The sequence below is a fragment of the Vulpes vulpes genome, chromosome 10 (genome assembly GCF_048418805.1).
Source record: "Vulpes vulpes isolate BD-2025 chromosome 10, VulVul3, whole genome shotgun sequence".
In the NCBI taxonomy this organism is placed as follows: Eukaryota; Metazoa; Chordata; class Mammalia; order Carnivora; family Canidae; genus Vulpes; species Vulpes vulpes.
This window is the reverse complement of record NC_132789.1, coordinates 13,769,237-13,793,958: the sequence shown is the minus strand read 5'-3', so window position 1 is coordinate 13,793,958 and position 24,722 is coordinate 13,769,237. Positions and strand designations below refer to the sequence as shown.

At 53.7% G+C, this 24,722-nt stretch overlaps 2 protein-coding genes across 4 annotated transcripts in view; one reads left to right on the top strand and one right to left on the bottom strand.

The window, feature by feature from the left end:
• Positions 1–7,279, top strand: part of TESC (tescalcin) — a 47,895-nt gene extending 40,616 nt beyond the window's left edge. The window contains exons 5-8 of the mRNA XM_072722928.1: positions 1,313–1,374; positions 1,476–1,583; positions 4,976–5,023; positions 7,023–7,279. Coding sequence (XP_072579029.1) covers positions 1,313–1,374; positions 1,476–1,583; positions 4,976–5,023; positions 7,023–7,100 — 296 coding nt within the window. The 3' untranslated portion in view covers positions 7,101–7,279. The remainder of the gene's footprint in view (positions 1–1,312; positions 1,375–1,475; positions 1,584–4,975; positions 5,024–7,022) is intronic.
• A 4,535-nt stretch (positions 7,280–11,814) lies between these two features.
• Positions 11,815–24,722, bottom strand: part of FBXW8 (F-box and WD repeat domain containing 8) — a 124,584-nt gene continuing 111,676 nt past the window's right edge. For all 3 annotated transcript variants that reach the window (XM_026015906.2, XM_072722927.1, XM_072722926.1), the window contains exons 9-11: positions 17,619–17,792; positions 15,210–15,320; positions 11,815–14,679 (exon numbers count right to left, since the gene is read on the bottom strand). In XM_026015906.2, coding sequence (XP_025871691.1) covers positions 14,547–14,679; positions 15,210–15,320; positions 17,619–17,792 — 418 coding nt within the window. In that variant the 3' untranslated portion in view covers positions 11,815–14,546. The remainder of the gene's footprint in view (positions 14,680–15,209; positions 15,321–17,618; positions 17,793–24,722) is intronic.

Genomic DNA, 24,722 nt, shown 5'->3' with positions numbered 1-24,722 from the left:
TGGTGCTCCAGGCCAGCGGGGAGCCGGGTGTCAGTGTCCCACCTGCTCCAAGGGCCGGGTCGGAGGTCATGGGGGCCCCTGGTGCCCCGTCCCTTCACAGGGCAGCCGTGGGTGAACACGCTAACTTCTCTGAGCTTCCGCAGTGCAGCCTGTGAAATGGGTTCAGGGCAGGCTCACCTCACAGGGTCACGTGTGGATGAGAAGCGAAGACGTTTGCCGCACGTTGCCCGGCCTGGGGTGTCTGGTCTGTGCTGGATCGATGCCAGCGCAGGGGACTTAGCTTGAGGCTGAGCTGGGGGGCGGGGGCTGCCTCCCCTTCAGCTCCTGGCCTCCCTTGGGCTGCTGGATGCTGAGTGATGTCAGTCCAGGAACAAAGTGAATGACACAAAGTGGAATAACCAGAGGGGAGGAGGTGCTGGGTCCCTTGTGCCCTCGGGGGGCCGGCTCAGACCAGCCAGGGGCCTGAATATTGGCAGGGGGCCCATGACCTGCCAATGATCGCTGCCTTCTTGGGTCTTTGAGGAGTGATGCTTTCTTTTCTTTCTTTCTTTCTTTTTTTTTTTTTTAAGATTTTATTTATTCACGAGAGACAGAGGGAGGTAGAGAAACAGGCAGAGGGAGAAGCAGGCTCCATGCAGGGAGCTTGACGTGGGACTCGATCCTGGGTTCCCAGGGTCAGGCCCTGGACTGAAGGCGGAGCTAAACCGTTGAGTCACCCAGGGATTCCCTGGGGGTTATTTTGTGTGTGTGTGTGTGTGTGTGTGTGTGTGAAGATTTTATTTTATTTTTTATTTTTATTTTGTTTGAAGATTTTTAAGTAATCTCTGCAGAATGTGGGGCTCAAAGTTACAACCCCAGATCAAGAGTTGCACGCTTGTCCTGCTGAGCCAGCCGGGCACCCCAAGGAATGATACTTTGAAATAACGTTGATTTGTCTTCACATCAACGCGAGTGTCACGTCTGTGCTCGCGGCGTGTGGGGACCGCGGGTCCCGATCCGCCAGCTTTGTGGCTCACTGAGCCTGTGCCACGCCCTGAAGCACACGCTGTTGCTGTTACTCCCGTTGTACAGATGGGAGAGCCGAGGCTCAGAGAAGTTAGGTCACTTGCCCAGGGTCACCCACCAGGAGGGAGGCAGTTTGGCCCCGTGGCCTTGGCCCTTGACCCCTGCGGTTGCCCGGGGAGGGGGGGTCATTACGGGTGTCTTTGGCTCGTTTTGAGGAGGCCTTCGGAGCAGGACGGCTGGGGAAGCGGGGGCACGCGGGCTCCCCTCCAGCTCGCCTGACGGAGCCCCCTCTCTCCGCCGCCCCCAGTTCTGTTCCACATGTATGACTCCGACAGCGACGGCCGCATCACCCTGGAAGAATATCGAAATGTAAAGTATGCTCCCGCCCGCCCGCCGGCCAGGCTCCTGGCGCCTCCCGCCCCGCGGCCCCGACGGAGGCCCCAGGTCACCCTGTCTGCCTCGCCCGGCAGGTGGTGGAGGAGCTGCTCTCGGGAAACCCGCACATCGAGAAGGAGTCGGCCCGCTCCATCGCCGACGGGGCCATGATGGAGGCGGCCAGCGTGTGTGTGGGGCAGATGGTGAGCCGGGACCCCGGGGGGGGACCCCGATCCCGGCCGCCACCTGCCACGGCTCGCCCGGCTGGCAGTCTGTTCCTGGAGGGCCTGGGGGGGGGCCCGCGCTGCCCCTCTTACCCTGCTCCTTTCCCGCCCCAGGGAGCCCCCAGCGGCGTCCCCTGCCCACGGCCTGCAGCCACCAGCTTGCCACGCTGCTGTCAATTTACCACGAGGGGCTGGGGACGCGGTCCCGGGGCTCCCTCCCGGCCGCTTAGTCCGGGCCCCAGTGTGGAGCTGGGAGCGGGGACCCATGTAGATGAGCAAGAGGAGGGGGCTGGCGCCTGCAGAGGGGAGCCCCTGCCGGCCCCGGGAGGGAGGCGCGGGCCAGAGGCAGGTGGCCGTGGAGGGCACCAAGTTGCTGCCTCGGGCCCTAGCAGAGCTGCGGCAGGGGGAGACAGGCCCGAGAGCTGGACCCCCCTGGAGGCCTGTGGGGGTCGTGCTGGTGGAGAAACGCCTGGGTCATTTCTCAGGCCGGTGCTGGGCAGGCCGGTGATGAGCTCGGGCCGGTTAGAGCAGGGCTTCTCCACCTGGCACTGGTGACACGCGGGGCGGGACAGCTGTCAGTGGCGGGGACCATCCTGGGCATCGTAGGGCATTCGGCAGCGTCTCTGGCCTCCTCCCAGTTATGAGGGAGGGAGTCTCCGGACATGGCCAGATGTCCCTGGTGGGACAGGACTTGTCCCCAGCAGAGCGGTCGCTGCACGGTGACCGAGTGAGCAGTGGCCCCCAGCGTGCGTGTACTGGATCGTGGGGATGGGATGCACCTGCAGACACGCCCCTGGCCCTGAGGGTGGCTGCACGGCATGTGCAGACATCACCCTCGTACATCCCATGCGTCGTCTCCTGTTACTGGTGGGGAAACCGAGTATGGGGACACAGAGAACTTTCTGGAATTTGGAGGCAGCGATCTTTACTCTGCCTGGTGGCCTCAGTCTTGTAGGGCTGGGTCTAGCCTGGCTAGCCCCTGACGCGGTGGCTTTGAGCCCCGGGCACCTCGATGACAGGCACCTGAGGGTGTTGGTAGGTCCCACCTGGGCCATCACCTCTTCACACCTGTGTATTTAAAGTGGCTGCAGCTCCCACTTCCTCTGGGGCTTTGGGTTCACCACGGCCTGAGTGGGGCGGTGTCCTCCTGCTGGAACCCACTGTTCGTGCCCAAGCCTGCCATTGAGGGTCCTGGCTGGCCTGGGCCTGCTCGTGGGTAGGGGCGCGGGCCGGGGTCATGCCATTAGCCTGGATTTTACCCGTCTGCCTCCTGGCCCCAGGGGGAGGCTTCTGGCCGCAGTGAGAGCACCCCACTCAGCAAATTAGCTGTGGCAGGAAGGGCTGGTGACCTCAGCGGGGAGCGCAGGGCTCCCCTGCCATCGTGTCGAGCCAGATTCCCATTTGATTTAATTACACTCCCCTTCTTTAAATTGTTCCCGTCCCACTCCAGTTTCAATTGGTGACAGTTTTCTTAATTTGCTGTAGTAAAATTGTTGGCAGCTGGCAGCTGCTGATCTGCATAAAAACCGCACAACCTCAGAAGCGGAGGTATTCTAGAGCCGACGCCTGCATCCCGGGTGTGCGGGCTGTGCGGCCCGAGCGTCCTTCTTTCCTTATGGGTCCTCTGTGTGCTCGTAAAATATTTTCTCAGGCAAGCGCCGGCCAGATAAACAGATCACACACGCGCACACACACGCACACACACACACTCGCACGCGGGGCGAGGGCCGCATTGCTCAATACCATCTGGCCTCCGAGGACGCTTAGCATTTGTGCGGCGCTGCCCGCCGCCTGCAACGGACCCGCCCAGCCGGTTATTGAGCGCAGCGGCGCCCCCACTGCCGAGGCTTTCTCGGGAGGTCCTGTGGCCTGAGGCCGGGGGTGCGGTCAGGGAGGGGCCCCTGGGCGGGAAGGGCAGCGAGCCCCGGGACAGGCCCTGGGCGTTTGAGAACTGGTTGCACTTATGAGGTTTACAGGTTTACAGAGATGAGTTTCTATGTTAGGAACAAGCGTTAAGACATCAGGGAGGGTGAAGACTCCGGGGGACGCGTGGAGCCGCCTGGCTGTCCCCCTGGCCAGGTGGCCTGCCCTCGGCACCTCGGCGGCCTGTCGCTAACATGACGAAGACGCGGAGTGCCTGCCGGTTTCCTAAAGACCCGGGGCGACAACGGCCAGGAGGTCGAGGAAGGGAGGGGGTCTGTGCTCCCCTTCCCGGCATCCACTCCTTCTCCTAAAGGGAATCGAGTTTGGGGGGGTAGTTTCCGACATATGCCAGCATCTATACTTGTGTCTTTTATTTATTTATTTAATTTTATTTTTTTAAAGATTTTATTTATTTGAGACAGAGAGACACAGGCAGAGGGAGAAGCAGGCTCCATGAAGGGAGCCTGACGTGGGACTCGATCCTGGGTCTCCAGGATCACGCCCTGGGCTGAAGGTGGTGCTAAACCACTGAGCCTCCTTTTATTTTTGATTCACACAAAATGGCTGGACTGCTCTTCCCCTTCTCCGTACTGACCCCCTTCACATCCTGGGGGCCGGTGGTGGCAGTCCGGGTAGCAGTGAAGGAGACTGACACATGTTGATGGTTGTGCTGCCCCCCCCCCCCCCCGTGTATCTTGGGGCCTCCTCCATACCCGCATGTAGAGATCGACCCCTTCCTAATGGCTGCTTAGGAATAGCACAGATGACCAGGATCTACTTAGAGCCAGTCCTCTGTTGATGCTCACGGACTTCGGCCCGGCTGTCACTGTCACCAGGGCTGCTGCAGGCAGGGCCGAGGTCTGGGGAGACTTCGCTGTGCCAGAGCCCGAGAGAGCGCCAGAAGGGGCAGGAGCTGCACCGCTGATCCCTGAGCTCCGTGTGTGCCCAGGGCCGGGAAGGCACAGAGGGAGACTGGCACTGCCTGTGACTGGCTGAGGGAGGTGGACGTTATCACAGTGACTCACTGGGTGTGACGGGTGGGCCGGGAGGCCAGCCCTTCCCCGTCCCCGTCGTCCCCCCCCCCCCCCCCAGTCCCAGGGGTCTGTGAGCTCCCGAGGGTCAGTGCAGGGAAATGGCAGGAGGTGTGTGGTGGTGGTGGAGGGGAAGGGGAGCCCGTGCCTCTACACCCCCTTCCTCTATTCCTCTACAGCCTCATCCACCAGGTCCCCATGGGGGGCTCAGGTGGGGCCCTGGTTAGCCTGCACCCTCCTTCTCTCCTGCCGTGCAGCCAACCGAGGAGACGTTGGGAGTTCAGGGTGACTGGCCTGGAGGTGGCAGTCCAGAGGGACCCCCTCTTCTCATGACTACAGGGGCCCAACCATCGGTGTCCTGCGGGGGTGGGGGCCTCCTGGCGGCAGCCGCTCACTCTGTATGTGCTCTGTCCCCAGGAGCCTGACCAGGTGTATGAGGGGATCACCTTCGACGACTTCCTGAAGGTGGGTGTCTAGGAGGGGAGTGGGGCTGGAGGGGGTGCCCGCTGGTCAGGAGGAGACCCGCATCTCTGGGGAAAGGGGTCCTGCCCGGGTGTGGTCTTTAAAATGCAGGTTTTACTTACTTTGGGAGAGTAGGGTTCACCCGTGGCTAGAGCAGTTGAAGCACGAGGAAAGGGCTCGACAGCTCTGTCTCTCCCCCACAAGTCCCTGGTGCCCTGGTCAGAAGCACTGCCAGTGACCGTTGGAAGCAGATTCTGGAGTGTTCTTTGCCTCTCTGAGCATCAGCTTTTCCCAGAAGCACACAGTGGAGCCAACTGTGTGGGGATCTGCCCATGGCTTTCCTGTGCATTCTTGCAGCCCCCATGGGTGGACGCCAGCCCTCTGCCGTCACAAATGTGCGCTGAGGTTGGGAACTGGGATCCCGCACTGCTCTGATAGGGACGCACCCAGCCGAGGGAGATGAGCTCACTCTGCCTGCTGCCTGGCGCCCACTACTCTGTCCGTGGGTCTCTGGGCTCGTCCTAGAATTAGAGGAAGGACAGGAAGTCAGGGGAACAGGACCCACAGGCTCTGGCCCAGCGCACTGTGCCAGCCTCGGACCAGCCTGAGGGAGCAGAGCCGCCTGGAGCCAGAGCCGGGCCAGGACCTGGGTGCTCACGGCCCCGTGGAGCCCAGGAGCAGCTCAGACGGGGCCCCCTCCCTGGCCCGTCAGCGGCAAGCTCTGCAGGAGAGGAGGCAGGCGGCACCAGCTTCTGGGCCGAGGTGTGCAGCCGCCTCGCCCGCACACACCAGGGCCAGGCAGGTAAAGGAGCCTGAGAGACCTGGCCTCTTCCCCAGGAGGCTCCCCCCAGCCCCCACCCCCGTGCCTCCAGTGCTCCCCAATCTGTCCACGTGCCAGGGAGGGCCTTTCCTGACCAGCGGGCCCCTCCCCGTCCCTCCCGAGCCTTTCCCTGGGACCCTGTTGCCACCTGGTGTTTAGCAGAAAGCACCTGGGTGCCAGGCAGCTTCCCTGGGAACAGGGGTTGGAGCTGCTCCCCAGGAACCGGGTCTGATTTCTCTGCACCCACACCAGACCCCAGCACACTCAGAACAGGTGCAGGAGACCAGGAAGCCGCTGGGGAACTGTGGGTGTGTGACAGTGGCAAGAAATGCACCAAGGGCTCCCTGCAGCTTGGGGACCCGTGGGGCTGTCCCTGGAGATGCTGCAGGTGATGGCTTGGGAGTGTGAGTTCTCACACAGGCGTGGAGGCAGCAGTCACACCAGTGCGTCCAGCCATTTCTCCATCAGTGGCCCTGTTGGGCCCCCAGGGGCCAAGGAGCTGGCAAGCGCAGCCCTAGGAGTGGGGGGCCTTTGTAGTGTGGCAGACGGGGTCGGGTGGCCTGGGTGTCCCCTGAGGCCCTGGCCACGATGGACTCTAATGGCAGAACCAGTACCAGGTATGTGGCAGTGGACATCTGGGCGTAGAAATTATTCTTCCCGGGCATAAGCTTGTCTACACCGGACAGGGGTGACCTCCTGTCCCCCGCGGGGAGGCTATAGAGACCAAACTGTTGTGACCTTTTAATCAGTGAAGCTGGCTTAATAAAATCTTGCAGTTGCACAGCGCTGCACAGCGTATGGAACGTCTCTGTGGATGATTCCATTTGAGCCTCCAGCACTGCGTGACTTCCGTGGGCAGTGCAGGTGGTGGTCTCGGCACTGTGCTGATGGAGAGGAGGTGGAATGGGGTTAAGGAATTTGCATGAAAACCACGGAGTGTGGTGGGTGGGATTGAAATGGCTCCGGGCTCCGAGCTTGGATTCGGTGCTTAATGATAACTTGCTGTGACAGTATCAGAAAAGGTCCAAATGTCAGATCCCAGTGAACCCGCAGAGAGGCCTCGCTTAACTCACAGTCTTGGCACCACCTGTGCTGGCGGCGGGGAGGGCGGCCGGGGACACGGGCAAGGACCCGGGCCGGCGGCGGTGGGGGCACGGCGTCATGCTGCTCTGTCCCTTCCAGATCTGGCAGGGGATAGACATCGAGACCAAGATGCATGTCCGCTTCCTTAACATGGAGACCATCGCCCTCTGCCACTGACCCGGCCGCCCCGAAGCCGCCCTGCGCCGCGCAGCGTCCCGCCGGGCCCGCGCCGTGGCTGTCCTGCTGCGGCTCCTGTAAATAGCCCCACGCCGCCGCTGTCTGGTCTGCCCTGGGGTGAGGTACGTGGGACTTTGCTGTTTTTATCTCTAATAAAAAAGAAACGGTTTGGTAATGAACACGGCTCCTGTGTGCTCCGCACGTCCGCCCGGTGGCCCAAGGCTGAACGAGAGCCAGCAGCAGCTCGTTTTCAAAGGCTGATTCTGAGGTTTCTCCCCCCCACCCCGGGTCTTCTGGTTTAATTTGGGTGAAGTGTTTGCTCTTTTTGCCGCACGAGTGATGGGCAGTAACGGGAGCCCAGCAGCTCCTTGCTCCGTGGTGGCCGGGACCCCGGTGGTGGGGCTTCCTCGGCGGCGTGACGGAGTGTGTGGGCAGGGGGATGATGAGGGGGACCCACCGTGATGCACCCGAGCCCACCAAGGGTCCCCAGGGTGCTGGACTCGAGGCCTGGCTGCTGACGGTGGGAGCTGGGAGCGGGGTGGGCCCTGCCCTTCTGGGCCCAGCGTGTGTGGCCTCCCAAGTGGCGGTGGCGGGGACTGCCCCAGGTGAGTGGCTCCCGGAGTCCCCTTCCGACTCAGGGATATGTGATCTATGCGGGGGGCCGGGAAACGAAGGTGGTCTCTCCAGTTGGTGTCTGTGGCCGGGCGCTCCCCAGAGGCTGGCTTAGGCTGCACGCTCAGAGTCGGCGCTCGGCGGGGCCAGCACGGCCATCGTCGCTGTGGTCGGTCACTGCTGGTGGCGTTCCAGGCCTCCTCGCTTGGTTCCTTTCAGCCACACTCACTGGGAAGTTCCCTTCCAGCCTCCCAAGGAAGTTCTGGCAACTGATAGCTGCTGTTACTGGCGTTCTCGCATTTCCATGGTTTTGTTATCGAACACCTGTGCGTTGGGTTCAGAACATAAAAGGTGCGGGCAGGCGCACCACCGCCTCCCACCCTGTGCCCTGCAGGCCCTGTCTTGCCTCCTGCAGGCGTCGCGCCCCCCGTTTCTGCAGCCTCTCTCTGGGGCTGCTCGTGCGGATGCAAGCAGCTACCGGGCTGAGGATGAGCTTTCCGTCGCCCTGTACGTGAGCAGTTGAAACGGAGCAGCGAGGCAGGTTGAAGCGTGGCCGTGGGGACGGGAGACTGTGTGTGGGCCGGAGGTCCCGAGGCTGGCGCACCTTGGTGGTGGTGGTTTGGGGGACACTGAGCATTAGGGAGCTTGGGGGCGAGCGCAGACACTGGCTGGCCTCCTGTTGGGGGTCAGCGTGTAGCAGGACAGCCTGGGCCCCTGGGGCCTGAGGTCACGGGGGGTGGCCGTCAGGCAGTGCGGCCCCGTCTGTGCGGAGGCAGAGAGCACACTGAAGTCATTTCCAGAACTCTGCTGCTTAGACTGGCACTTACTCAACAAGTGTTTTGACATTTCCAAAGCAGTAGGTCGGGGGCGAAGGCGGAGGCCTCTGCTTCCTACCCTGCAGGTGCCAGCCATCTGGAGGGCCCCTGAACCGTGAAGCAGCCAGCCAGGCAGTTTCCTGGAGCTGAGTGGGACGTGACCTGCCTCCCTGTGGCCCCCTGCCGTCCCCTGCTGCTCGGGGAGGGTCCCGCTCATGCCCTTGGGTGTCCTGGCTGCCAGGGTAGAGAGTCTAGTCTCCGGGAGGGCCTGGTACGTGGGAATCTGGCCATCTCCCAGCAGTATCCCCCTCAGTGAGCCCCCTGCAGCCTCGCAGATGCGGGCAGTCGTCCCCCCCCCCCCCCGCACCCCACAAGCGTGCCGGACTCACGGTGCCTCTGAGCAGCAGGATGGCTGGCATGGCCACCGCAGGCCTGGATTTTCTGAGACTCTCCCAATTTGCTTCAGTTTTGTGCTTCTCAACAAAGGCAGTTCATTAATGTAAAGTGTTTTTATAAATAATGAATCTTCCATCAGCCCCTATGCCCTGAGTTTTAGTTTGGGAGATGTGGCCACTGTGGGCATACTTCAAATGTTTTCATTTGCTCAGACCACTGAGGGCCAGCCTAATGTCTTTGAAGCCATGGGCCACAGCTTACCTAACCAGCTAATTAAAATGAGATTTATTCACCATGAACCCAGTCCACGCTGCTCCAAAGAAAGCTTATTTGTTCCCAGTCACCGAGGGTGTCATCTGATTGGCAAGGTTCGGGCTGATTTCCACCCGAGTGTGGCCTGCGGGGGTTTACCTGGAGCTCTCCCACCGGCTCCCAGGGTGCTAAGCATGTGAGGTGGTGTTTCTGTTCATTTGGCCATTGGGGGAATGATCAGGGTTGCTGATGAGTTGGTAAAAACCTGCTTCTAGAAAGGGCAGGCTAATTCCCCACAGTCTAGCAGGGCTGCTGGCCTCTGGTTAACAAAGGCTGAGAGTCGCTGCTCCTGGCACAGAGGACAGGTCTCAGGACGGCCACCAGAGAAAGGAGGCAGGTGTGTGCCGGAGGTCCCAAGGCTGGCACACCTTGGCACACCCAGGAAGGGCTTTCTGGCTACCCAGCCCCTGAGCAAGTGCAGCCATCCCCCCGAGGTGCCTGATGGGGTACCTCATCGGAAGCAAGTGATGTTTGTTTTGAAATGTGTTCTACAATAGGCAATACAACAGATAGGCTGTGTTTACCAGCCTGGCCTCTATCAGGAATACCACCAGCAACTAAAAGGAAATGGGCAGGCATCAACGGTAGGTCAAATATTTGAAGGAAGTGTGGTTGTGCTTGGAGGGCCTCATGCCGTGGGTGGAGACTGAGCAGGGGGGTGGGCACGTGTCTCTGTTCGGTTGCCCAGTGCCAGCAGTCAGCTTGAAAGTGGGGTCCAGACCCCTGCCGCTGCACATCACCAAGGGGAGAAGTTACCAGAACTCAGCTTCTGGATGTTAAAAGACCCTGGCATTTTGACACAAATGCATCGGTTTGGTAGGTTTGCAAAAGGGCCGTGTAATGGAAATCTAATAGGAGAGGCTGGCGGGACACGTCCTGCAGCCACGTTAAAACATGAATTATGGATAAGGGAATGGCGTAAGAATAGCTGTTGTGACAGCTTCCACTTTTGGCCGGGCACCCTCTTGCTGGACTTGGACAAAACAACTCTGGTCCGAGGGGACGAGAAAGTTCTCTCTGTGCTCTGCTCACGCGGGCAGGGCACCTATGCACCTGCCCCTGCCCCACCTGCCTGCCGAGGTGAAGCTGCAGCACTGGGAATGGCAGTGACTTCCGTGGGCTGACAGGGAGTTAAAAATACAAGTTGCCTTGGCAAGGGTTTTGCAAACACCTGCTTTGCAAGCTGTCCGCCCACACAGTGACCTTGGGAAGGCCTTGGGGAGGGGAGCCCGAGGAGCCAGGTTTTTTACCACGACTTCCTAGGGTATCAGCACTGCCTTTGTCCCTGGGCTCTTCGTGAATCAGGAGGCAAGTGTACCAGGACGGGTTCAGTTGTGGGTGCTCCTCCTCCTCATCCGACCCGGTCAGGACGGGACCAAGCTCCTGTCTTCGGCCCCCCAACAGCAATGAGGGCGAGGCGGCGCTGAGCAGCAGCTTGTGCACCCCCGACCTAGAGTGGGGACAGGGCGGCGTGTGTCCTGGCAGTGGGCGGGGGGAGAAAAGCCGGGCCAGGCCCAGCGCTCGGGCTGCGGGGAGCGGGGGTGTTCCCTCCCTCCACGGGGAAGAAAAGGCCCTTGGTGCTGAGCTGCGTGGCGAGTCCGCGGCGGGGAGCCCACGGGGAGCCCACGGTGAGCAGCCGAGGCTGAAAGCCTGCCCTGCCTGGTGCCCGCTGGAGCCCACAGGGCGACGGCCAGGTAAGCGTCTGGCCTGGCGAGGGCGAGGCGGGCGGCCCGCGGGCTCCGGGTCCAGGCTCCGGGTCCAGGCCCCGGCCGCCGCCGTAAGCTCCTGGCCGCCACAGCTGCTGCCCGGAGCAAAGGCCCGGAGTCGAGGCGAGACAGCACCTGCCTAAGCCCATTGTCACGGACCGGCCCCTAATGGCAGGCCACCAGACGGTCTTAATGAGAAGGCTGTGCCCTCACAGGGGGAAGCCATCCCTCCGTGCGGGGCAGAGTCCGTCTGCAGTAAGCTGGTGTTCGTCGTTTCAATGCAGAGGGCTAAGCACCAGCCGCCTAAATGTGGGGCCTCTGATTCCGAGGTGGGGTGCCGGGGTAGAGCACTTCATCGCGGGGGCTACCAAAATTCCCTTTCAGAACAGACCAAAATTCTACTCTCGGGGGTGCCATCAGCCAGGTGCGATTTCTCCCTCCAGGGGACAGTGATGCCATCCCGAGTATCGCTTAAACACATTGTTGGCTGGGCAGTGGCAGCACCAAGGCAGACCCATGGCTTGGCTTGAAAGGCACGATCGGTGGCAGAGCTGAGATTCTCGGGGGGAGGGGGTGGGGGCTGCAGTCCCCTTCGAGAATCTGATGAAAGCTAGCCTGACTTCTTCCAGAAAATGCTCTTATGTACAATTTCTCATCCAATTTTGTGGGTTTCTTGGATCCTGGGCTAGGAACCCCTGGAACCGGTGGTTCTACTCAACGATGGCCTGTAAAACAAGGTTGCCCTGCCAGCTGAGCGCTCCAGGGGTGGGCGCAGGTACCATGGTAGGCAGCGGGGGGAGGGCTGGGGAGAGGGAGGGGACAGGGGACTATCACAGGACACTTGGCCAGGGCGGCAAGTAATTGAGCAAGAAACAGATTTAAAAAATTTATTATTTGAACTGACATTTTATAAAGTATAAGCAAAAGGCAGACGACGTTTTAAGATACAAGAGCTCTGGTGTTGGGCCCTCTGGCTCCCCCAGTGGCAAAGGAGTTTCTTATCCCTCTGGGGGAGCTGGAGGGGGAAGAGTCTGGGCAACGGAAGAGCTGCAGAAAGAAAAGGAAATGATACATCTGCTCACAACTCCAAACTTGCAAAGAGGCTCCCTCAAACTAGCCAGCAGGGATTAAGGTAAGGTGGGATGAACGGAAGGGGTGGCCGTGGGCTAAAGGTGTTTTCTAAACTGCTGGGTAAATGTTGATTTATAGAGGAAGAACCCTGCGCTCCTTCCCCCATCTTCCAGGACGCAGACTTTGCAGCAGAAAACACTGCCTGAGATTTCAATCTGGATCTGATAAGCCCTCCTTCACAAAACCAGGCGATTTTCCTTAATGGGAGACGGTCTAAACAGTTTGGGGAGGTAAGAAAACCTCTATAATCGTGACATTTTACACTGGGCTAGTTGCTGGCAGCGAATGACAATCGTTTAAAACTATTTTTAGTTTGGTAAAATTTTCTGGGTCTTCAATTACCTTTAATGGCCGGAAAGCGTGAATGTGTCTGTAAAATGAGCAGTGAAATCAAACTGGAAGGGCCTGCTTCATAAAAGAAAAATGTTTTACTTAGTGGTCTGGTTGCATTAAGGCTGCGAGAGATGAAAACCTTACAGAGCGAGGTCACGAGGAGGTCAGAGTCCCACATGACAACAGGAGTAAATAAAATACTTCATCTGCTAACTGCAGACGAGCTTCATCTGTTAAGTAATTTGGTTGAAAGGAAGCAGAAGACTGGTCCTGACAAAGCTGCCTGCCAGGGAAGGGGGCGCTGCTCGGGGGCTTCAGGGATGAACCCCAGTTGCAGCCCTTTCTCTGGTTCCACTGTCCTGTTGAGTTGCATGTGGGTTTTTAATGAACATCTTGAGCGATCTGAAGACTTCCGCGGACTTCACACCATCTCCTACTTCCACATACTCGTGTACAGCAGGAAAGCTTCGTTTCTCTCTCAGATTAGTGTAAGCACCCTGAAAATCTCATGTCCATAATTACTCCTTTTTCTGTTTCTCACAGCCCCTTGTGCCTTTTTTATTATTTATTTATTTAGCATCAAGAGTTGTGTATTTTAGGGGCACCTGGGTGACTCAGTGGGGTGGGCATCCTGCTCTTGATCTTGGGGTCGTGGGATCGAGTCCTGTGTTGGGCCCTGTGCTCAGGGGGAAGTTTGCTAGGACTCTCCCCCTCCCTTCCCCACACTGTCCAAAAAATGGTCTATTTTGGCTTTTCGAAAAAAGCTGGTCCAGTGTAAAATGGGTCAAGTGTGGGGTTTTGGCATTATGATTAACTTTACGATTTGTTGGTTTTCTGTTCCATCAAGTTTTTAGCTCTCTAATTCCTTCCTCTGGAGTCACCGTGTGAGGTGACAGCTATCCATTTATCTTCAGCCTGTTTTTCAAGCCATCCTTCTCTCTGTCCACTCTGGCCTCACCCTGGGATTTTGATATTCGGTGCTTTCATGGTCACCCTGATCTGGGGGGTGGGAGTGGCGTTCACATTTTCCATTTTTGTTTTTCACTTTATCTAATTTTATTGTATTAGGGGGGTCACTGAACTTGGCTGGATGTACCCTTGTGCAATCTGAGATTGTCCTTGTGGTCTTCAGACAGCCATTTACTGTGCATGGTCTATGGATATTTAAAATTGATCTGTTGGATCATGCTTGTAAATTCTATTAAGTAAATGCTCTGAATCCTTCCTTTTTTATTTTTTAATGATTATATCTGTTGATCACCCACTAGGAACATGGACTTTATCTTTGTAGTTCTATCAATTTGGGCTTTAATATTTTGAAGGAATATTAGGTGGCCACTGCTCAGAAGAGTCTAAATCAAGAGGAATGCAATGAATCCTTTGGAAATAGAAGCTACTTCTCACACTGAAGAGCTCCTTGATGCTGCCCTGCTTTAGCACAGTGGTTCAGGATAAGGGTTTCTCCCCCAGCTCTTGCTCTTCTGTCCTATGTGGAGGAGGGCTGTTTATGCAACAAATAGGTAGAAAAAATCTACTGTTGTGGACACAACAGTAAAAAGTGTACAAATATATAATTACAGATTATGGTAAAAACTATGAGGAGACAGTGCTGCTATCCTAGGTTTCCACTGGGTGGTGGTATCAAAGACCACCCAGAATGAACAGGTGATCTCTGATCTGGGGGAGGTTGGGGCCCTGTAAGCTCAGAGACCACAGCCCCAGGCCCCCTGAAGACTGGAGCAGGACGAGCAGGGCCCTGCACTGTAGTGTACTGACAGTGTGGGGAGGAGAGAGGGTCCCAGCTGGGGCAGGCAGCAGGTGCAGGGTGGAGGTGGAAGGAGGGATAGTGGGAGGCGCCAGTGGGTGGTACTCAGAGCTACAGCGAGGAGGAGTACAGTACCCAGGGAGAGAAAACAGAGTAAGAGGACACAAGCCCTGACAAACTCTAGCTCTCCACAGGCAGTAATAGCAGAAAGTTCAAGAACCAGTGAGTGGGGTCAGACAAGTGCACCCTGGGATTGCTTTCTTCCCCAGGTGTTAAAAACCTGGTGCAGAACTCCTTGGTCGTGGTAAAATCCATCAGCTCTAGTTCCACCCACTCTTCTCCGTGCTCCCAAGGAGGCTGTCCCCTAACGGTGGCCCTAGGGAAAGGCGAGCGCGAGGTCATAGTTGTAGCCTGCCACGGAATCACAGGACGCTCGGCAGACGGGCAGCGCACTCTGGAAGGCCAGCCGGTCCACTGCAAACTCGTAGGCGTGGATCAGCCCTCGGTGTCTAGGGGAAGCACAGGGACAGCAAGGGGGTCAGTCTGGTGCTGCTGGCCTGCACCCCAGTGCAGGTCTGTGCGTTCACCTGAGATATGATGCGCTTCCTATATCACACAGGTCCCTCAGGCCCCTACAGGGGTCAGACACTCAGAATCTCTGGAATCGACATGAGTCTGATGAGGCCAGCTGGGGTGGGGGGCCCATGTCAGGGAAGGCCAGGCCAGCAGACTGTAAGACATACTTGCATGGGGTCTCTGGGAGGGGGGAAACCGAGTCACCCTGCAGACTGAGCATAAGGACTGGGCTTATGCCACTGTTGCTGGGCATCTAGCCACAGCAGTTTGGGTGCTCAGCCCCCCTGGGCATCCCCACCCCACGCACTTCTACCCACACAGCCATATAAGCTCACAATCTCTATGAAAATGGCTGTGCCTGAGAAGACCCTGTGGAGACAAGGTGGCTTGGAGGGATTCCAGAATGAAATCAAACTAAGATGACCTGCTCTGTACTCCTGCAGCCCCAGCCCAGCCCGCTGACCTCCGGTGAGTGGTGAAGTTGTCCAGGTCAGTGTTGCGCACCACCCTCTCATAGGGCACGTTGGCCGTGATGAGGCTGTGGCTGTTGAAGGACAGGTGACGAACGGGGTGCCTGGAACATGACAAGAGAGAGGTATAGGAATGGGAAACCCCCCAAATGGGGCACATCCTCCTAGAGGTTTAGAGTAGAAGGGACTCTAGAACCCTCTGCCAAGCTTCTCATTAACAGAGGACAAACCAGGGCCTGGAGAGGGGCAGGGTCTTGCCTGAGGTCTACCCTCTGGGCCGTCCTGTCAACAAATCTGGGTGCCCCCTGCTTGACTACCCTGCACCATGATACGTTCTGGACGTAGAGGAGGTTAGCCATGTGTTGTAGAGAACAGCCCCACTGCTGGCCAGCCTTGGACAAGTTCTGCAAGCTGGGCCACCCGGCTACGGGGAATGGGGCTGATCCGTAAAGGCTCTTCCTCCTAAGGAGGTACAGGCTGTCTGCATGTGCTTTTGTGCTGCCAGATTTTGCAACAATGGCTTGAAATCCATGTAACAAAGCCTTTGCTTCATTCTGAAAACTTTCATCCGGTGCCTCATATGGTCCTAGCATCAGCCAGGAGACACAGGATATAAAAGATGTCCTCATGCAAGCAGGAGCCTCCATTAGAGGATTCCTAACTAGCTCAGATGCATTCCCACAAAGGGGAAACAATGTTTCTAGAGTATGAGAAAGATCACAAGCCCCCAGGATGGGACAGAGGATTCCACACTGGGCCACAGGCCTCTGAGGAAGGCAGAGACAAGAGAAAAATCTGTGCTGGTGGAGCAGGGGCTGCTCCTGAGAGCCCCCACAAAGCAGGGGGAGGCTTCATGGCTGAAACAGAACATTCTCTTGAAAGTATCTAAGGTTCAGGGGCATCAGAGGCTGGCCTGGTCAGTCCAGGATTCAGGACACCAGCTAGGAGAGAGTATGGCTGGAAGATTTTGCTAGGGGCCGAGTAAGGTGGGAGGACTGGGGGTGGGGGGTGGGGTGGGGGCTAAAGATGGTGGGAAGAACGGGGGAGTTTGATGGAAGAGGCTCTCAGGTGTATAGCAGGGCTTGATCAGAAGCTCAAGAGAACCCAGACCAGCTGTGTGCACTGGCAGGTGAGGACCTGGTGAGCACAGAAGCTCTGGGTGGGAGACTGAAGTGAGGCCCACTCCTATCCTGGTGGAAATGGGGATCTTGCCAGGGACAAGCAAGTAACCAGAGTTGAGGACCAGTGGTATGTCTACAAATGAGCTAGGAAGACAAGTGCTGGGACGGTAAAATTCTGGGGAAGACCCTACTGACCCAGGCTTCATCCAAATGATGCACTGGAGGGACCTGCTGGAGTGCCAGCCTAGTGAAGTAGATGGAGCTACTGCTGGCAAGAGGGAGAAGGGATGGTGGCCCTGGAGGCTGGAGCCGCCTAGAAGGGGAGATTGATCAGCTCCTTAAGCCAATCAAAGCGGGCTCTTGAAAGCAATAAAAGGGCCTCTCTACTGGCAGGTATATCTGGGATGCCACCATGGAGGAGTTTTGGTTGCCTTTTGGCACCACCTGGTGGCAAGTCCATGCATCACCACAGAAAGCAGAAAACGGGATTACATACCTGTTTGCTGAGTAAGGCAGGGCTGGACAGTCAGGCAGTGTAGACAGGACCCAGGGCTCAAGTCTGGTAAAAGCTGCTGAAGGGAATGAGCACTAGCTCCCACTGCTCTCTAAGCAGCAGCCAATTCCTCTTTTAAAACCTTGCCTCCTTTTGTACCTGACCTGGACTGCACTGCCTTCACCATGACTTGCAATTTGTATTTGCAGGTCTTGGCATCTATGTATTTCTTCTTCTTATGCTCAGATTCCACTTCCCAGGATCAGTCTCTGGGAAAGAAGGCTTTCCTCCTCACCTTGCCCCAGGAGCAGAGGCTCCCACGGGAGGCATGGAGGGTGGGGTGAGGTAGAGACAGAGCCCTTGCCCCAGGCAAGATGGCCTCAAGTCAGTTCCAGGCGACAGGCCTCCTTAATATGATGGGCCTACGTCTGTGAGGCCGCCCGCCCAAAGCATGGGATCATGAAGTTGAAACAAAGCCTGAATACTTTCAGCCCTATGGTGCCCTTCTAAAAAGAGGAAAACAAGCAGATGTCAGGGTCACGCCCGTTGGGGGCTCTGATGTGGGGCACGTAGCCGGGGCATCCCTATAGGTCTTGTCTACCTGAGCTGGGTAGGAGTCATGGTAGCACGAACACCGAGAGGAGCTGCCTCTCCAGTAACCAGGGTTCCTGGCCTGAGAATCGGAACCACCGCAGCCTGCCCCGGGGCTGCGTGGAGGGGACAGGGTGGCCATGCATGTGGGCGCGGAGAGCTGGCTCAGGTGGCCGGTACCATTAGCGCTCGGTTACCTGGAGTGCACTTCCCACAGCTTCTGGCTCATGCGATAATCCCACACCGAGACCAGGCCTTCCTCGCCTCCGCTGACTATCTTCCAGTCGTCCATCTGCACCGCAGACACTCCCAGTTGGTGGGCAGAGAGTGACAGGGCGATTTTGTCAGTGCGGAGGTCATGGATCCTCACCCTAGAAGGCCCAAAATGAGCACAGAGTGGAATGGGATGCGAGTTAAAGCCCAAAATGATACATTAGTTTTCAATGGTGTGGATCTATGTACAATGATCTTGTCAAAACAGAACCTAAGAAAACCCCTTGGGTCGCAAACATCTAAATACTACAGAGAAGTTTTACCCCCTTCTACACCTTTGCAGGAGACTAAGCTGCACGAGGCCTGAGCAAGCTGACCGTGCCTGCGGTCAGGTCAGAATGATTTAAAAGCCCCTGGAACGAGAGACTTAAGACGAATCCATTAGCTGACGTGTCATACTCTTTCTCTGCTCGACAGGACACATGCCTGTCCCGAGCACAAGTCCACCCAGAGGGATAAGAGTCGGGGCTGGTGTTGGCCTGTGCAGGCTGGCCCAGGGGCCTGGGGTGAGTTCAGCAGGCAGCATAGTTGTGGGCAGCATCAGATTCGATTAGGGGCAAGAGGTAAACCAGCCACACTTGTCTGCAACCCAGACCCTAATTTTCCGGTTGGGAAATTAGCTCTTTTCTGCTATTTAACTCGAGACTTGGTAAGTTCATCACTCTCTTGTTGAAATTTGGAAAGGAATGTGTCCCTACTTGATGACGGAGAAGAGAATCATGATAAAAATATGTGGACACTGGGCTGTCACTCATCTGAAGTCTCAAAATAATTTCTTGCCTTGTCATAATCTGAATTTAAGAACCCCTTTAAAAACTACTTTTATCAAAAAAAAAAAAAACTACTTTTATCTAAGTATATGCTGATTTTCCACATATGGACAAATTAGATAATGAGACAAATTTCTCATCCAGCAGAAACACCAACATAGTTCCGGAAATAAGCCATAAGAGCAAAAATGTGGCAAAATTTCAGTACAGATGAATTCAACAGCCTCTGTACTGCAAGTCAAACAGGACAAGACCCTAGCACTTAGCAAGGGGAGCTGGACAAACCTAATGCTAACGTGTTCAATGTGGTCCAGACACATGAGAAAAGACCATCTGAAACACATTCTGTGTCCTAAACTCCTAGTTTCTGAGCGTGCATGCACAGATTTTTTTCTGTTTTCTGAGGAGCACTTATTTGAAACAAAAATTCTATACCCAGTGCACCTATCAAGTTTAAATACATAATTAAGATTTTTTTGTTTTTGTTTGTTTTTAACAGAAAATGACCCCAAATCAGCTACCTGCGGATACTTTCTAAAAGAAAGGGATGTAGCAAAATGCTGGCAGAACACACAGGCCATGGGAAGACGTAGAAAACACTCAAAGGTCGCACCAGACCGACCGCTCAGGACCTGACATGCTTGCTGAGTCACAAATGCACCCAGGACAAACCCTCCTACTAACAGTGCTGTGAATGGATCACAAAGTAAAACTCAATGTAGGTTACACAGGGAGGGGAACTTCGGAACAAAAAGCTTTATAATGACAAAGGGGACAGTTTAGTAAATGTTTGGTAAAACTATCTGGGGAAAAAAATGGACCTAAATTTTTTTGGTAGTTTTTTTTTTAAAGTAATTCAGCTTTCTTTCTTTCTTTCTTTTTTTTTTTTTAAAGATTTTATTTGTTTATTCATGAGAGACAGAGAGAGAGGCAGAGACACAGAGGGAGAAGCAGGCTCCATGCAGGGAGCCCGATGCGGGACTCCATCCCGGGACTCGATCCCGGGACCCCAGGATCACGCCCTGGGCCGAAGGCAGACGCCCAACCGCTGAGCCACCCAGGCGTCCCAGTAATTCAGTTTCTTAAGTCCTATGGTTCCTTTTTTTTTTTTTTTTTTTTTAAGATTTTATTTATTCATGAGAGAGAGAGAGGCAGAGACACAGGCAGAGGGAGAAGCTGGCTCCATGCTGGGAGCCCAATGCGGGGACTCAATCCCGGAACTCCAGGATCACACCCTGGGCCTAAGGCAGGTGCCAAACAGCTGAGCCACCCAGGGATCCCCTACTAATACTTCACATTGTCTTTAAAAATAGATACAATTAGATAAAAAAAAGAAGTGGACAAATTTATTAGAGAGGACAGTTGAAGATAATTCAGTATTAAATGAATACGTCAAAATCAATAGCTATCTATCTTAGATACAAACAACCACGAGTTTTAAAAAATGTACTCAAAGATGGGCAGCCCGGGTGGCTCAGTAGTTTAGCGCCGCCTTCAGCCCAGGGCCTGATCCTGGAGACCCGGGATTGAGTCCCACATCGGGCTCCCTGCCTAGAGCTTGCTTTTCCCTCTGCCTCTCTCTCTGTGTCTCTCATGAATAAATAAATAAAACCCTAACAAAAAAAAAATAAAAAAAAAATGTACTCAAAGAAAAGATCCCAGGATCCCTGGGTGGCGCAGCGGTTTGGCCCCTGCCTTTGGCCCAGGGCGCGATCCTGGAGTCCTGGGATCGAGTCCCGCATCAGGCTCCCAGCATGGAGCCTGCTTCTCCCTCTGCCTGTGTCTCTGCCTCTCTCTCTCTCTCTGTGGCTATCATAAATAAATAAAAATTTTTAAAAATTATTTAAAAAAAAAGAAAAGATCCCACTTATAAAAGCAATTAAAGACAAAATACCTTATAACAACTTTTCCATCTTGGAGCTCTACCAGCCACATTGCATCAAAATTAATTCTAGATGGCTCAAAGAGTTAAATAGAATCAACTACAAGAATATTCAGAATAGGGAAGCCCTTCTAAACAAAAAATCCAGAAGTCAAAAAGGAAAATATTGATAACTACATATAAGTGTCTAAATTCTTCTCACATGGAGGAAAAAAATCAAAGGCAAGTGATAAACTGGGGATAATGTTTGCAACAGAGGTAACTGGCTAATTTCTTGTAAAAAAAAATTCCTTCAAATTGAAAGTTTGATAACCTAATATTAAGAGAAAAGCTAAGGAAAAATGTTCACAGGAAAATACTAATGGCTTTTAAACATTTGTGAGTTAAGTTCACTGGTAATGAGAGAAATTATGAACTAAAACTATAGTTCGATACCACCTGTCACCTATCTACCTGGCAAAGGTCAAGTCTGGTGGTAAACTCCATAAGACCCTCCACACTAGGGAGAGCCTTGGACAGACAGGTACATCCATAACACTTGATAGGAGCACAATCCCCTCTTTGGAGCATGATCTGGCAATTTCCAACAAACAACAGACTTTACTTTTGATCTAGCAATTCCGCTTCTAGGAATTTAGACCATATATATATATATATATATATATATATATATATATATATATATATATACATACATACACACACACACACCACACACACATACATACGTATACACACACACACACACAAACACATACACAGACATGCAGGGGCATTAGCCACAGCACTGTTTTCAGTAGCAAAAGATGGGGTTTCTGTCTCAAACTTTAGACTGTCCCACTGAAAATAAATTACTACCATTGGATAAATAACACCATTTAAAGTGCACTCCTGGATTCACAAAGCAAGTGACTGCCCCAGGTCCCAAACTGGAAAGTAGCCTGGAGAGCCTAGGGTGAGGGAGGGTGAGGTAAAGTGAGGCTGTGAGCAGGTGCCAAACTCAGGAATCAATAGGGTTAGATCTCCCCAAAACATGGTAGCAAGATGGTAAGACCCTGGCCCACCCAAAGCGGGGTGGGGAGTGGGAGTAGGAGACGACTCCTTTAAAAACAACCAAAAACAGCCACATAAAACTTCTGTAAATGAAGACATGGCTCCTGAAATTAAATTCAGACTAATATGTGATTAAATGGCAAATCTGAGAGATGACCTAGAATGGAGCACAGATAAACAGAGGAAAAATGTGACCAAGGGGTTAAGACATGCAAATGATAAAGGGACAGTTTACCATGTGTCCAAAAGAAGTTCCAGAAGGAGAAAACAGTGTATGGCAAGGAAGCAATATTCAAAGAGAGTTAATGGCTGGTATTTTTTTAGAATTAATGAAAGGCATTGCATACTCACACTGTATGAGCATTAATGCAAAATAAGGATTACATATTTAAGAGCATCATACTGAAGTGAGAAAATGCAAAAGACAAAAGAGGTCTTAAAAAGAGGTGTTAAAAAAAAAAAAAAAAAAAAGAGGTGTTAAAAGCAACCTGAGGGAAAAAGGGCATTACCTATTGAGGAATGGTTATCAGAGGGGCCGGAAATACTAGAAACAACATGTACCATACAGTGCTCCTGTGGAGTCTTTACAGGAGGCAGAGCTGTGCATGGCTGTAGGAGGCTGTCACCAAGCCACTGCTGCACATGAGGAGCACGGGCCCAGTGGTGTGACAGGTGTGGGGGTGAAGAATAAATGTGTCTGTGCTGTGTGTGTATAGGCACCCTCTGGAGAACACTAATAGGCGGTTTCGGCTGAGGAGGACGATTAGGCTGCTCAGGAAGAGAAATGCCCAGAAGCCTGGCTTCTCTCCATTGTGCTTTTGAATTGTCTTGAATGTGTAGGTTACCTGTTTAAGTAAAGTTGAAAATTTTTAAGATTTTGCAGGCACCTGCGTGGCACAGTTGGTTGAGCATGTGACTCTTGGTTTCGGCTCAGGTCACGATCTCAGAGTTGTGAGATCCGGCCCTGGGTCAGGCTCTGCACTGGGTGTGGAGCCTGCCTGAGATTCTCTCTTTCCCTCCCTTGTTCCCACCCTTTCTCTGAAAGAAAAAAAAAAAAGAAAATAAAAAATTTAAGACTGGGGAAGGACACATTTGAATTGGTAACAGCAGTTACCCTGAGTAAGAGTGGCAGTAGAGGAATTAAGTGTAGACACTGCCATGTTGTTTCAGAAACAGGAACTCATTCATGATGGGGAAGCGGGGGCACCCAGAGGTCTCCAGAGGTACTGGTCACGCTCTCTTTCTTAAGCTGGGCAGGGGGGTGGGTGGTAGATGCAGGCATTCTGTGATTGTTCAAACTGTACACATAGCTTACATACACTCCTAGCTGTATGCTGTGTTTCAAATAAAACTGGATTTTAGAAATATGTAGTCCTAGAACACAGAGGAGAGACTCATTCATTCTTTCTGGCTAGCTCAGGGCACCACCTGGGCGATGCAGCACAATGATGAGCTCTGTTACTATGGCCGGGCACGCGATCCTCCCTCCCTGGGGAGGGGTCTGGGACTACAGATGCAGAGAGAGCAGGGACCAGACTTGGAAAACAAAGGTCTCCCTCTCAGCACTTACAGCCACTTGAGGCATTCTGCATAAGAGAAGTGAGAAAAGGTATAAATGCTGTAAAAGAAGCGCTGCCCATAGGCAACAGCTGCACTGCTCGCAAAGAGCAATGTGCAAAGGGGTGTTGTGGGGAGGAGGAAGGTTCTAGCCCAAGCACTTTTCAGCACATATTTGGTTAATAAGGGTCTATTTTGCTGTGGTGATTTTCATAAAGAGCTCCTCTGTTGAATATTTATACTCCATAATTTACAGTTTGGCTGTTAGGGAGACAAAGACAAACACAAATTTGGTCCAGAAGTTCAAAGTTTGCCATCTGTTTTCCTATTGTATTTAGATACCAGCATGGGTGGCTCCAAACAAAATAAACAAATACACCAAAAGATACAGCATTTGTGTATTTTACGTCACTAAGAAAATGAAAATGGGCCAAAAGAGATGTGAACTTCTCCCCAAAGGAAAAAGGGAAAAGTATTTCTAGAATATCTCCTTAGAGAGCCATCACTCTGCTTTCTTGTCAACACATAGAAATAGCACACCCCACAGTGTGCAAAGTCCACACGAGCCATTCCAATCCACATTAAGAACCCGGTGTCAGCCTTGCACATCTGACAGTGTGCGGCATCAACCTGAACCGTGTTCCTTGGCAGAGCTGTAGCCTCAGCGCTCCAGTTAAAGACTCGGTGCTGGGAAACAGGTAGCACAGCAAATGGGCACAAAATCATGCCAGGACAATGAATTCCAGGGACAGAAAGAAGCCAGTAGATATTGTGACTTCCTATCTAGCGACTATTTCGTCAACTTTGCCCATTGAAAAGAAATATAATTGGTCCAAAAGCTGTAATTGTATTATGTTTAATATTCATGGTTGGGTTTGGAGGGCTGTTCCAACACTCCCTCTCTCCAGCCCCTCTCTAATGAAAATCACACCATAGGAGTCGGCTCTAGCCCGCCAATTAAAATAAAAGACACCAGAACCTTCCAAAGACTCCAGCAGAGGAGCATCCATCTGATGGGCAGGAAAACGTGCTGGAACTGAGAGGGAGGCACGCTCTGGTTGGTCCTGTGCTAAGAGCTTTGAATAACTTATTATAACACTTGCAGATGGAGCAAACACAACATTTACGCCCCACTCACTCTCTCTCTGACAGCAGGCAGCAGCACACCACAACTTCGCATTCGTCAGGGCCAGAAGTAAGCTCTGAGACTCTTTAACTGGGGGTCACCACCCAGGGCCTGCCTCCCATTGGCTTGGATTAAATAGTTCTGTATGATAATAAGGCAAACTGTATTTGATGGCAAAGATGAAGCCTATTCAGACTGGTTTGGCAGTTTCATTTAGAAGAACCTGACCTAAAGCTATATTTCTATCCAGAAAATAGAGGGAACAAATAAGGAAGCATTAAAATGGAGTCCCCCGCCCCCCCTTTTAAAGACCAAATTAATCAAGGAAGCTAGTATTTTTTTTTCTTTAAAGAAATCAATACATGATTCTGTTTGTCCCACTGATCCTGGGCTATTAGAGAATCTTAAATAGAACCTTATATGCCAAAATCAATAGCTCTCTCTAGAGCACTGATGATGGCCTCTGGTGAAGGATTCATTTTAAACAGCAACTAGAAGAATGTGCAGTTTTAAGCAGAATGACCCAGTTTAATTATCCAACTCTAGGATCTGCTCAGAGCTCTGCGTTTTAAAGCTGTATCTCTGAGGCTTGGGGTTCTTCTATTGCCCACAACGAGCAGTAGAACCCTCAGACCCATCA